We start from the raw sequence: 12,804 nt of genomic DNA on the forward strand, positions 1-12,804 counted from the left end.
AATGTTTGCTGTAGCACAAAAGGGGCTTGAGAATACATTTCAGATACTATCCCACTGCTAAGGGAGGTTCAGGTTGGATATCAGCAAAAACTTCTTCACAGAAAGTGTTATCAGCCATTGGAATGTACTGGCCAGGGAGGTGGTGGAGTCACCATCCCTGGAGGTATTTAAAATACATGTAGATGTGGTGCTGAGGGACATGGTTTAGTGGTAGTAGCTTAGCAGCAGTGATGGAATTTTGAGTTCTAGGCCAGTGCTTGCATTTGATTATCTCAAAGGTCAGCAATTCTGTGATTCTATGATTCTATCTGTAGTTTCAAGAACCCTGCAAGACTGTCTGGAGTCCTGTCACTTTCAGTGCGTCAGCAAGTGTGGGGTATTAGTGATTCCCTTTGTAAACCTGGATTTGGAAAACGGCATCCCTCTCCTTGTCCTGGCAGCCAACAAACCCTCAGCTCTGCCGGGGTGGCTGTCAGCCTCACCCGTCAGTGGGCACAGGGCTTTGTGGTTGAGGCGAACAGCAGGGCGCCTGGGGCGGGGGCGGGAGGGGTCTGCAAGGCGCACTGTGCCTGAGGCCATGAGCAGCAGCAAAGGGAAAAAGTAAGGGCGGAAATAGGGTCTCCGGGGTGGGAGATGAAGCCTAGGGCAGGGCAGGCAGCCCAAGTTTTTTTGGCCACTCGTTGCAAAGGCTCTGGTCCCGCTGAGCACCTGCAGGCAGCGGGCGACTGGGAAGGAGATGTGCGAGGGGCAACACTTGGCGCCATCATGCCACGCTCTCGCCACCTATCCCTGAGCCAGCTGCAGCCAGAATCAGTGGAGGATTTAGAGGGGTGGAGAGGTGTGGGGTGGGAGTGGTGGTGGTGATGAGAAACTCGCTGGCCTTGCCCTGTGCAGGAGAGGCTGGGGACAGGTACCTGTGGCTGCCGCCTCCACGTACACGCACCGCGGTCCCGGGAGCCGGTGTGCGCAAGCGCCGCCTTTCTCGTCCGCCCCCCTCGTCGGTGCCCGGTGCTGATCCCCGGCGGGGACTCTGCCTAGTGCCCGCTTGTCCCGGCGGCCGGAGGCGCCCGCCGCGCTGCGCTCTTGGGCAGCGGCCCCCGTGGAGGCTGGCATGGCGGAGAGCCCGGGGGGATCTGAAGCTCCGCCGCCGGAGGGGAGCGACGTCCCGCGGGAAGGAGACGATAAGGAAACAGCGGCGGGGGAGCTGCAGCCCGGGGCGTCCCTAAACGGGGCGCCCCAAGATGGGGCAGCGGAGTCCCAGGACGAGTCCCTAGCCAGTGAGGTGCCGAGGCAGAGTGGGGAGGCGGTGGCTGGGAAGGAGCTGGTGGTGGTGCCTCCCGGGGACAGCGGCGGGACAGGGAGCGGCTCTTCCGAAGGGGCGGTGGAGACCCCGGGCGGGCCGGGTGTGGGGCAGCAGGCTCTGACGGGGGCTGAGCAGCGAGACTTCGACGGGGGCGACCTGGGGGGCGAGGGTCTGCCAGGAAGGCAGCTGGTGGCCACGGGCATAGACGCTCCCCAAGGCTCCGCGCCGGAGAAGGCAGACTCCGAGGATGCGGCTGTGGCCCCGTCGGGGACGGAGCCCAACGAGGCAGCCCCGGAAGGAGGAGACCCCGAGGAGGCAGTCCCGGCGGGGACAGACGCCGCATGTGTGGCCATGGCCCCGACGGGAACGGAGTCTGGAGAGACGGAGGTGGCTCCGGTAGGGCCAGACCCCGATAAGGCGGTGAGGGGGCCAGCCTCGACCGAAACAGACCGCGAGGATGCGGTGAGGACAGATCCTGAGGAGGCTGTAGTGACAGTCCCGGGAGTGACAGACGCTGGAGAGGCGGCGAGGACAGTCCCGGCGGAGACAGACCCTGAGGAGGCAGCGAAGATAGACCCTGAGGCGGCTGTGGCGGCAGTTCCGGGACGGACAGACCCCGAAGAAGCAGCGAGGACAATCCCGGAGGAGACAGAACCCGAAGAGGCGGCGAGGACAGACCCCGAGGAGGCTGTGGGGACAATCCTTGGAGGAACAGACCCCGAAGAGGCGGCGAGGACAGACCTCGAGGAGGCTGTGGGGACAGTCCTTGGAGGAACAGACCCCGAAGAGGCCGCGAGGCCAGACCACGAAGAGGCGGCGGTGGCAATCCCGGGGGAAATAGAGCTCGAAGGGACGGCGGAGCCAAGCACTGAGGTGATGATGAGGAAGGAAGTCCCGCCGGGGACAGACCCCGAAGAGGTGGGGGAGGAAGCCCTGTCGGGAGCAAGCCCCGAAGAGGCGCTAAGCCAGGCAGTCCCGGAGGCGACAGACCCCGAGGAGGCGGAAGCGACAGTTTCGGCGGGGACAGTCCCCGAAGATGCCGTGTGGGAGGCAGCATCGGCGGCGGCCCCGGCGGGGAGCGGGGAGGCTCCCGAGAACCGCGGGGAGGTAGAGGTAGCGTTGCTGCCCGGAGGGGAGTCCGACGGCGGGCGGCGGTCGCCGGCCGGCCCCGATGGCGAGGACGGAGCAGAGGCGCCGGGGACGGAGCAGGGAGCAGCTGTCCCGGCTGTGGCAGAAACGGGGAGCGCGGCCCTGGGAGCAGGGGAAGGCGGCGCGGCGGATCAGCACGACGGGTCCCTGGGCCCCAAGGAAGGCGAGTGGGACGCCGCAGGTCGGAGCCTGAACGGTGTGCAGGGCCGGGTGGAGGACGAGGAAGACGAGACTGGCTCTCCCGCTGCTCTGGAGGAGGAAGAGGAGGATGAGAAGCAGGAACATGACATCTCCCTCTTCGTCAAGGTAAGGTGTGAGGGGCTGCTGGGGAAACCTGGGGTTGCAACCTTACCCTCTTCTAGGTGTCACCAGGCAGCTCCAGTGATGACTAGCACTTAAATCTGGCAGACAGTCAGTGCTGGCTCAGGTGGTTTGATTATTAATGCCCCAAATCAACTTGCCTCTGGCTCCTCATTCCTTCAGCAGATATCTGTCAGGACAAGACGGAATTTCTTGCTGTCAGTCTCCACAGTCCTGGGAGCTGATGGTACTGCACAACTTGGAGAAGCACAGACCTGACTTGCAAAGTGGATTCCCCTGATGAGCCCTTTGTTTGGTTACTTGAGGTTTCTCTAGGTTTAAATGAAGAGGGTATGCAGGGAGCTTGGCTTCCATGAACTCTGCTTATGCCCTTCTCACTGTGAGGCTTGGACCCAGGCCTGAGGTGAGAATGTACCCAGAAGCATCTGTTTGGAATCATTAGCTGTGACTTGTGATATAAGGAATTCTCAAGGGATTTTAAGATTTTCAGAATGCAGTAAGAAAGGTACATATCACAACTTGGGGACTGAGGTGGAAGAAACTGGAAAATGTAATTTAAAATGTGATACTTGGATTTTCCAACGTGAACTATGATCAGCATTTGGATAATTGCCCCAGAGTTTGGAAAGTCTGAATTCAGAAACTTAGTAAACTGCCCAGCAGTGTAGCATCTCTTGTAATTGTCCAGTTTGTGAATATTTGGGCAGAGAAGATTTAGGTTAGAGGGAAGTGAACGGAAAAGAGAAAAAAGATGATAGTCCTAAAGCCAGTTTCTGGTGTTTTATAGCATAAAACTTTAGAGTTTCTTTCTAGCCTGTGCCTGAAATCCCACCAAAATTGGTGGGACTTGGCATGGAGACAGCATCTGTCTGCAGAGTTGAAATACCAGATGTTGAATTTCTATGCATAGAAATCATCCTTAAGGTGTTTTTCTTCCTAAGGTGTTTATGCCTCGATTTATCCCACTTCATCATACAAGCTTTTGTTACTCTTTTGTCAAGGCTGATCCTCCTTTGAAGTGTTATTGCTTGAAAAAGGCTGGAGAAGGCTCTAAGACCTATACATAGTGATGTCAGATGTGCTAGATGATGCCCTTTTGGAAAGATGAATGGTAATAACAGGTCATGTTGGTGATCTCTCCAGTTTGAGCAATTCCTTAGCAAGAAGGCTGGGATGAATTCCATGGTCTGAAGGAAGCTCTCTATGCATCAGGTTGATGTACAGTAGCTAAATGGTAACACTGGTACTGAAATCTGATTTTGTGTTAAACAGCAGGAGCAATTAACGTTGAGCCTGACAGGTGATTTATGGACTTTCTGGCTCACAGATTGACAGTCCCTTTTGCAGGCACACTTTTGTAACTTTTTTTATTCTTGTTTTATGCTCTTATATCCATCAAGGACTACTAGAGAGTGACAGAGATTAAAAAAGTCTATGATTTAGGACTATGCCTGCATTATTGCACTTTGGTGCTTGCTTTGTGAAAGAACAACCTGGCCAAAATTAGAAAGCAGCTCACAATAAGAGCATCTGTTTTGACTCTGCAGTCCCCATTAAACATGGGTTTTGAAAATATTTGTGAATAAAGACAGAAGGACAATTTTTGTGATTGTCTTAGCATTAGTACTTTAAGAATGTCTAGAAAATAACACAGCGGCTTTTTCTAATGATTTCGGTACAGAAGTATTACAAAGCTTCAATATTTTACCTTACCTGGAGCTAGATTGGTTTAGTTGACATTGGTTTAGTTCACACTGACATTGTTTTAGTTGACATTGGTTTAATTTTTTTGTTAGATATTAGCATGAATTTCTCCATTTTATTGTAAATTTTAAAACTGCCTACTGGAGAGCTCAGCATCCCACCCACCAAAATGTTCTGGGACTGCTGTACTGGGAACAAAGAAGCACTTCTCTTTCCTGCTGTCAGGAGAATTCATGTTCATGCTGCTCTTCCTGTTGCCTCAAGACACACTCACTGTCTTTCTATCTTTCTCTTGGGTATAAAGGGGGTATAAAAAGAAGGAGACTGGAAGTTCTGTGGTGACTTCAAGTAGGTTTCAAGAGCACAACCTATTATTTGAGCTGTGCTTGAATATTCAGCTGCTGTTGTATTTTGATTGAAAAAAAAAAAAAAAGGTGAGTGGATTCCAGAATAGGACAACATAAAATCTGGCATTTGGGGATTATTGGGTGTTTAGATCTGATTACAATGTATGGTCCTCAGACATGGTGCTCCTTCCTGAATAATTGCTAAACTCACAGAAACACAGAATTGTCAGGGTTGGAAGGGACCTCGAAGATCATCCAGTTTCAACCGCCCTGCCTTGGGCAGGGACACATCACACTAGATCAGGTTGCCCAGAGCCCCATCCAGCATGGCCTTAAAAACTTCCAGGGATGGGACTTCTACCACCTCTCTGGACAACCTGTTCCAGTGTCTCACCACCCTCGTGGTGAAGAACTTTTCACTGATATCCAATCTGAATCTATCCACTTCTAATTTTGCTCCATTCCCCCTAGTTCTATCACTGCCTGACACCCTAAAAAGTCCCTCACCAGCTTTCTTGTAGGCCCCCTTCAGATACTGGAAGGCCACAACAAGGTCTCCTCAGAGCCTTCTCTTTTCCAGACTGAATAATCCCAATTCTCTTAGTCTGTCTTCATAGGAGAAGTGCTCCTGCCCTCTCAACAAAGCTCTCTCCTTCCGTCTCAGCAGTGCCTCCAGGACGATCTGCTCCATGATCTTACTGGGCACAGAGGTGAGACTGACTGGTCTATAGTTCACCAGTTCTTCCTTCTTTCCCTCAAGGGCTAAGGAAGTGGGAACATGATCCAAACCAAATGCAAATGTTCGTTTCCAGCCTTAAACACTTCCCTTCACAGGCGTGTTTCAAATGCATGTGACCAGCCTACACCATCACTACACAAAGACAGAGAAGTGTTAAAAGTAAGTCCCATAACAGGAGAAAACTCACAAGAAGATAATAGCAACAGTAGTGATTGGATGATCCTTGCATTTTCCCTGCTGCAGAGCATTACAGTAGACTTGGCTGCCATGAAAGTATCTGATAGTCTTTCAGTAATAAACATTTGAGAATAACAAACAGAAGCATGACTGTCAGAAGGAAACTTTCCAGATGTAGCTGCATGATGGGAAGCGCTGCTTTTTTTCTACTGTTGCTCTCTTTGAGAGGTTTTGGGTTGTTTGGTGGGATGTTTCTTTTCCCCCTCTTCTGCTTCCTGCTGCTTTGCATTGTTTATTTGTTCATTGAATTTTGCATATATGTATTTGACTGTCATGAATATCGTGTCACCTCATGCCTCCCATGGTGAGGTGGGTGGCAAAATTCCTGCTAGCTCCGCAAGCACGGGTACCAGGAAATTGTGCTTTTAAGCCGATTTGGGTTGCTGTGCAGTGTTATTTAATTTGAACTCAGACACCTAGAGTTTAGTGTTGAATTCTCATGCTATCTGAGATACTCTAGCACTTAGCAGGGTTAGCAGCATCTATGGGAGATAATGTATTTCTGGACCAGCAGCTTGATGCCAGACAGGCTACAGTAAGGCATCTCACAAGCGGGCAGACATCTGTTTGGGCAGCTGAACTGTGCCCTTAATGGAAGCTGAACTACATAAGACTCCTTCGTGATAAGCACAAGACCATATCAAGACTGCTTTGAGGTGTTTACTTGATTTCAATTTTCCCATGACACCACATGCACCATATATTCCCTTTAGATAGCAATATTTAATGCTTCTGGTTCTTCAAAGTCAAATGTTTGCAAGGTCATCCAGATGTATTTTCCAATCAGTCTTTAGTAGTTGGCTAAGCTTATCTGGCACCTTGGGTAGGACACCTTGTGGATGCTGAAGCTTGCTAGCTGGTCTTCTGAGGTCAATGGTATATACAGGTTTGTTGTGCATTATTTCTTTTTCCTTTTTAGAATCATAGAATCATAGAATCAGTCAGGGTTGGAAGGGACCACAAGGATCATCCAGTTCCAACCCCCCTGCCATGGGCAGGGACACCTCACACTAGATCAGGCTGGCCAAAGCCTCAACCAGCCTGGCCTTAAACACCTCCAGGGATGGGGCCTCAACCACCTCCCTGGACAACCCATTCCAGGCTCTCACCACTCTCATGGTGAAGAGCTTCTTCCTCATGTCCAGCCTGAATCTCCCCACTTCCAGCTTTATTCCATTCCCCCTAGTCCTGTCACTACCTGATATCCTAAAAAGTCCCTCCCCAAAGGGAAGGCTCTCTCTCTCATTTTTTATTTTTTATTTTTTTGTTAGAAAATATCTGTAAATGTCCACAACTGTCACCAAAACTACTCAGTTAATTTTAAGCAATTTAAACTTAAAAGTTTATTTCTAAAATTAGAAGCCAAACAAACACCAAATCTTCCAAAGTTAACTACCAATCCATTTTAAATTTTCTTATAGCAGACAACTTAAACACCAGAATCACAATAGCAGATTTCATCATTCCAAACATTTCCAGGAATAATGATTTATCTCTGAGTGCTGAACATTGTTGACCAAACCAGCTTGAGCACAAGATCTTTTCTGAGATTGTTCATCTTCCAAAACATTGCTTGCTTAGTTTCTGGGTTAAATGGTATATAGTACAAACTGGTCATGAGCCTAAGGTAACAGAGTTTATCCAATGAAAAATAATACACTTTATTCAGTTTTGTGAAATTCTTGGTCTCTAAATCAAAGTAATTTATTTTCATTCAGGAAGTTATTTCATTCCTATGAGGGACCAAGGTTACTTTACTGATACAGAATTTCCTTGCATCATTCCTGGAATGTGCTTGATTGACTTGACATACTTGGAGCTGTGCTGAATTACCAATAGTGCTAACAAAGAAGAAAGTAAAAGCTTTGCTGTGAGTAGAGACAGGAATAAAAAGTGCTTGCATCTGTGCCTCCGAACACCACAGTTAACACGTCCAACTTAAGTAGTAATGGGTGTTTCATACTAGACAACCAAAAATAATCTCCTTTTGGGTGATGTGATGCATCTGTGGTTTATATAACTTACGTTGAAAGTCTAAATTGAACTTCTGGGCTTCAGGTGTTGTAGGTAGTAAGTTTATGGACAGCAGGAGCTCAGATCTCTGGAAAAATCTCCTAGCCCGTATTCAGTGGATCCTGTGCTGTACCTGGTGCTTGATGTAAACATTAACAACATAATCAGTGAGTAGGTATTTGTGCTTAAGATCTTGATTTTTTGCTCATCAGTGCAATCAGTCTATAAATGTATGGTTTATAAGGCAACAGCCAAGATTCTGTATCAAAATGAAAGTAGAAAGGTGTTTACTGTTCTTTTTTAGATTCACTGTAGAAGCCCAGTATTTACATGACCTCAGGAGAGCAAAGTAAGGATTTTGATGTGTGAAGCTACACTAGCTTCCTCTTTATGGATTAAAAGAGGTTTGAGGGAAGTTTAGTTACTGGATTCAAGGCAAGGGAACTACTCAGAGTTTGCTCAAGGTGAGTGCATCAGATTTGTGTGATGCTACAGAAGGACATATTGCTGTGCAACGCACAGGAGATCATTTGGTATGGTTTGGGCAATGGTAGGAAACAGACAACTTCTCTGCCCCCCATCCCAACCAATGCCGCTGCATTATTTCACTTTCTGCCAAAACTATGCCATATTTTCCCTGAGGAATATGTCTGCACCATTCTTGCCCTCTGCTTTTATCCTTTTCAAGCTCCATTTCATGTACCTTCTTTAGAAAGCACTACATTTTTCAGGTGCCACATTGCTGCTTCTAAAATCCTGTCATTTTTTTATAAGCTGTTTCCCTCCACCACTCCTTGTGGATATTCTGTTTTACAGTTGGCTATGAGACCTGTCTGCTTTTGTAACTGAGTAGCTATGAAAGTTACCTCTGATCAAGGGAAAAACCATTCAGGAGAAACTCCTTTTCCCAGGAAAACACAAACACCTCTTGGGCTATATCTGCTGAAACCAGAAGGAAACCAGGGCTGAGCCTTGTGGGGCCACCCAGCTAAACCAGCATGGTCCCACTTTTCTGGCTCTGGTTAATTAGCTGTTTGTGTGGTAACTTTGATCCCTTGACTACATGCAGCTGTACAGAAGGTACCGAATCAGCAGAGGTGTGTTTGTTTAAAGACATTGTGCAGTTCTGTTCCCAAGGCTGTCATACAAAGCAGGAAGCTGGCTCCCTTCCCATGGGTATTTGTCCTTTCTCAGCTACTTTTTTTTTTTTTTTTTTTTTTTTTTAATCTGGAATATGGCAATTTCAGGTTCCCTAATACAGCTTAAGGGGAACTGGCATTACAAATTCCTTTCATAACTCTGCAAGTTATTGTACACGCTGGGTGCACCTGCAGCAGTCTTTCTGAGGTCTGAGTACTCTTCCAGCAGTCTTCAATAAAACTGTGCTTGGGAGACTTTGGGTTGAACAGCCATGATACCAATCTTTTTTTCTGAAAGACCTATGCAAAGCTTTTGAATGTGCAATCTTTTTCATTTTTACTTCTCTTGCTTTCCTTCCTGGCCATTCAGGTTATCACCTTTTTAAAGCTTAAACTGCTAAAAAGGAGCAAGGTTCCTTGGAGCTGCTGTCTAAAGAGTAGCTTTGAAAACTGCATCAAAATTAGTCTTGCTGCTTTGCTCCTGGAAGGATACTTAATGAAGCAGTAGAAGGCTCTGTTTGTTTGTGTCAGTGTCAGTTCTGGTAACTGACAGGCCAAGTCCTGTTCCAGGAATACACAAACCAACAGAAAGACATAAGTGATTAGAAATAGGAAGTTGCATCTAATTTTTTAATTTGTTTGGTATAACCTAGTCATGCTTTTTGGAGCCATCTCTTTGCCCATGCTTTGTAAGTTCTAAAACAATCCTAAAACATAGGATTGTGCAAGCCTTAAGCATCTATTTATACTCTGCATGACTGCAGATCTCTGCTTTGCAGGCTTGCGTTAGGAGAAGAAAAAAAAATTTGAAATAAAGCAAATGTCTTCCTAGACCTTTTCCTGTTTTTATTTACTTTGAGCTCACTGCTTCAGTAAAGCACCTCACCATGTGTTTTACTTTAAGCACAAGCTTAAAGTCACGTGCTGTTTAAGCCCTTTGCTGAACAGGGGACACTTTCCTGATTCGTTCCTAGGGCATGGCTCTGTATTTCTTGCTGGCTGAATCCAGCAGAAACTTCTGATGAGATCAGCCTGTCACCCAAAATTCAGCTATACTGCTTCTGCTCCTTGAGTTTTGTCTTCATTAAAGGACTGATCAAGTCTGTGATCATCACAAACTTGGGGCAAGGATGGAAGATTTCCTTGGTTGCTTTCTGCATTTCAGGTGTTAGTTGTCTGAAGTGAACAGTCATTTCATAAATCCTGTTGGAGAGCTGTAGCCTTCTTCAGAAGCACTGATGATTGCTGCATGAGGTGATTGCCATGCAGCTGTGCTTGGGAATTTTCATGTTATCTGCCTGTTTAATCTGAGGCTTGATTCATGTTTGTATATGGATGAATAACAAACCAGCATACAAAACTCACGGCATTCACAAATACAAAAAATTAATGTGTGGTGAATAACTTTTCTGGATGAGGAAAGGATTTGACCAATTAGTTGAAAAATAGAACTATACTCAAATGAAATTATTAAAAAAGTTGAGTGAAACTTTGGAAATAGTCTTCATAAAATAACAATTAAAATATTTTGTGAAAATATTACATGCCACTGTTGAGTCTAGATTAAGGGGTTTAGGCACAGTTGGAGGAGGAAGCAGTAGCTGCATCCTTAGCCCTTGTACTTACGACAGTGACACAGGATGCAGGTGATTGAGGTTGTGGTGTTACCTGGAGCTTGAGTGGAAGATCAGTGCACAATATAGGAAGGACATGGACCTGATGGAGAGGGTCCAGAGGAGGGCCACAAAAATGATTGGGATTGGAGCACCTCTGCTACTGAGGCTGAGGGGGCTGGGGTTGTTTAGCCTGGAGGAGAGGAGGCTCTGGGGAGACCTGAAGGGGGCCTGCAGGAAGGATGGGGAGAGACTGTTTACAAGGGCCTGCGGTGACAGGACGAGGGGCAATGGCTTCAAACTAGAGAAGGGCAGATTTAGATTGGATATCAGGAAGAAGTTTTTCACTATGAGGGTGGTGGAACACTGGAACAGATTGCCCAGGGAGGTGGTTGAGGCTCCTTCCCTGGAGATATTCAAGTGAGACTTGAGGAGGCCCTGGGCAACCTGATCTAGTTGGGGATGTCCCTGCTGACTGCAGGGAGGTCAGACTGGATGACCTTTGGAGGTCCCTTCTGACCTGGAGCATTCTATGATTCCATGATCCTCTGATCCTTCTCCCCAGCCAGTACCATAGACACAATGTAACAGAGTTATTCCTGCTCTCTCCATGACACCATCAACATATAATAATCACTTGCAAAGTGAAACAACATCAGAAAGATTAAATGCAAGGAGCCAGGAATATCCAGCAACGTTATGGTTAGTCAATATATGAGTAATTAATTTTTTCCTATTGTAGCAGTATGTACATTTTAAGTGGTATTCAATAGCCTCTAATTCTCATGGATTTGGGGATTACCTGTGAAGTAATATGCTTTGAGAAACTAGAATGTGGTAGGCATTAAAAAAATCAAAAGGCATCATGTTCCCTCCCAGCATGGGTGTGACAAATAATGCCCAGTCCACTTAAGAATCTGGATTTTGGGTTTATTAGCATTCCTAACCTTAGAAATAAACACATTTTTTGTTGTTGTTTGTTTGTTGTTGTTGGTTTTTTTTAAAAAGAGCCTTATTTATTACGTCTTTAACACTAAACCAACTTCTTCCATTTGAAATCAGTTGTCTTCAGCACTTTGCTGCCCTGTTTGTAAGAAGAGGATTAGGCAGCCTTGTGATCACTCTGCTTCCATGAACAATTCCTCTTTTTTGGGCTCTTTCTCTTGATGGGTACCATCCAGAGTTAACCATCCCAGAGGCTCTATGTTTTAGCCTTTCTTACAGTCTCATATGGATCCATGCAAAATTATATTTATGTCTGTTTTTCAGAAGTTAGTTTAAATACTAACTGAAGCAGATGTGATAATGGAAATTAGTAATAGGACCACATTTTTTTTTTAAGATGCTTATCTCTGGTGAAGTCACTTTGAATTGGTGGCAGCTGTACACTTTTTAGTAAGGGACAGGCCACTCCTCTTCAGAAGTAGTAAAGTGAGGAAGGTAGTGAAAGGAAACATTACACATATTTTATAGAAGGGGAAATGAAGCATGGAGACTTACTCCCATGCCATCCCTGACTGTATTCTCTGTGTCTCCCCTAAAAAGGTTCTACTGCTTCTTTTAGAGAGTAAGAAATTGCATGTCTGCTCAAGGAGCACAAGTAAATGCTATGTGAAGGTTACATGATTATTTTCTCACTCAGATAATAAAATGTCAGGCTGTGATAAGGACTTGTATGCATTTCCATTTGCAATGTCTGATTATTTACTGATAAAAACGGAGGAAGTTGAGGGACTCCATTCCAGTCACTTTCAATAACACCCAAGCACTAAACAAAGATGTTTTAATTCCTTCATAAAAATATTTAGCTTCTCAAGGCAAAGAGCAGCAGCTGGTACAGCCTGCTACTGACTCCACCACTGGAGGCCTTCCCTGGGAGGAGGGAACTGTTGCATCCTCCTCTCTCCACAGAGCCTGGGGCTGGCATGCCAGCCAGCTATGGGATGTGCCATGTGCAAGGATGCCTCACAAACAGGCAGAAGTTTAGATTGGATATTAGGAAAAATGTCTTTACTGAAAGATTGGTAAGGCTTTGGAACAGGCTGCCCAGGGAGGTGCTGGAGTCACCACCTCTGGAAGTGTTAGAGAAGCCTTTTAGTAGTCATGGTAGTTGGGTTATGGTTGGACTTGATCTTGAAGGTCTTTCTAACCTTAATGATACTATAATTCTCAGTGCAAAGGGGATATTAGCTATCTCAGTTTTCTTCTCTTCATATGCTGAAATTTTGAATATTCAAAG

The 12,804-nt window shown here is 46.5% G+C and overlaps 1 protein-coding gene across 1 annotated transcript in view; it reads left to right on the forward strand.

The window, feature by feature from the left end:
• The first annotated feature begins 1,111 nt into the window (after window positions 1–1,111).
• The window catches only part of CLIC6 (chloride intracellular channel 6), a 35,083-nt gene continuing 23,390 nt past the window's right edge, over window positions 1,112–12,804 (forward strand). The window contains exon 1 of the mRNA XM_054393800.1: window positions 1,112–2,758. Coding sequence (XP_054249775.1) covers window positions 1,112–2,758 — 1,647 coding nt within the window. The remainder of the gene's footprint in view (window positions 2,759–12,804) is intronic.

Source organism: Indicator indicator, chromosome 1 (genome assembly GCF_027791375.1).
Source record: "Indicator indicator isolate 239-I01 chromosome 1, UM_Iind_1.1, whole genome shotgun sequence".
NCBI classification, from domain to species: Eukaryota; Metazoa; Chordata; class Aves; order Piciformes; family Indicatoridae; genus Indicator; species Indicator indicator.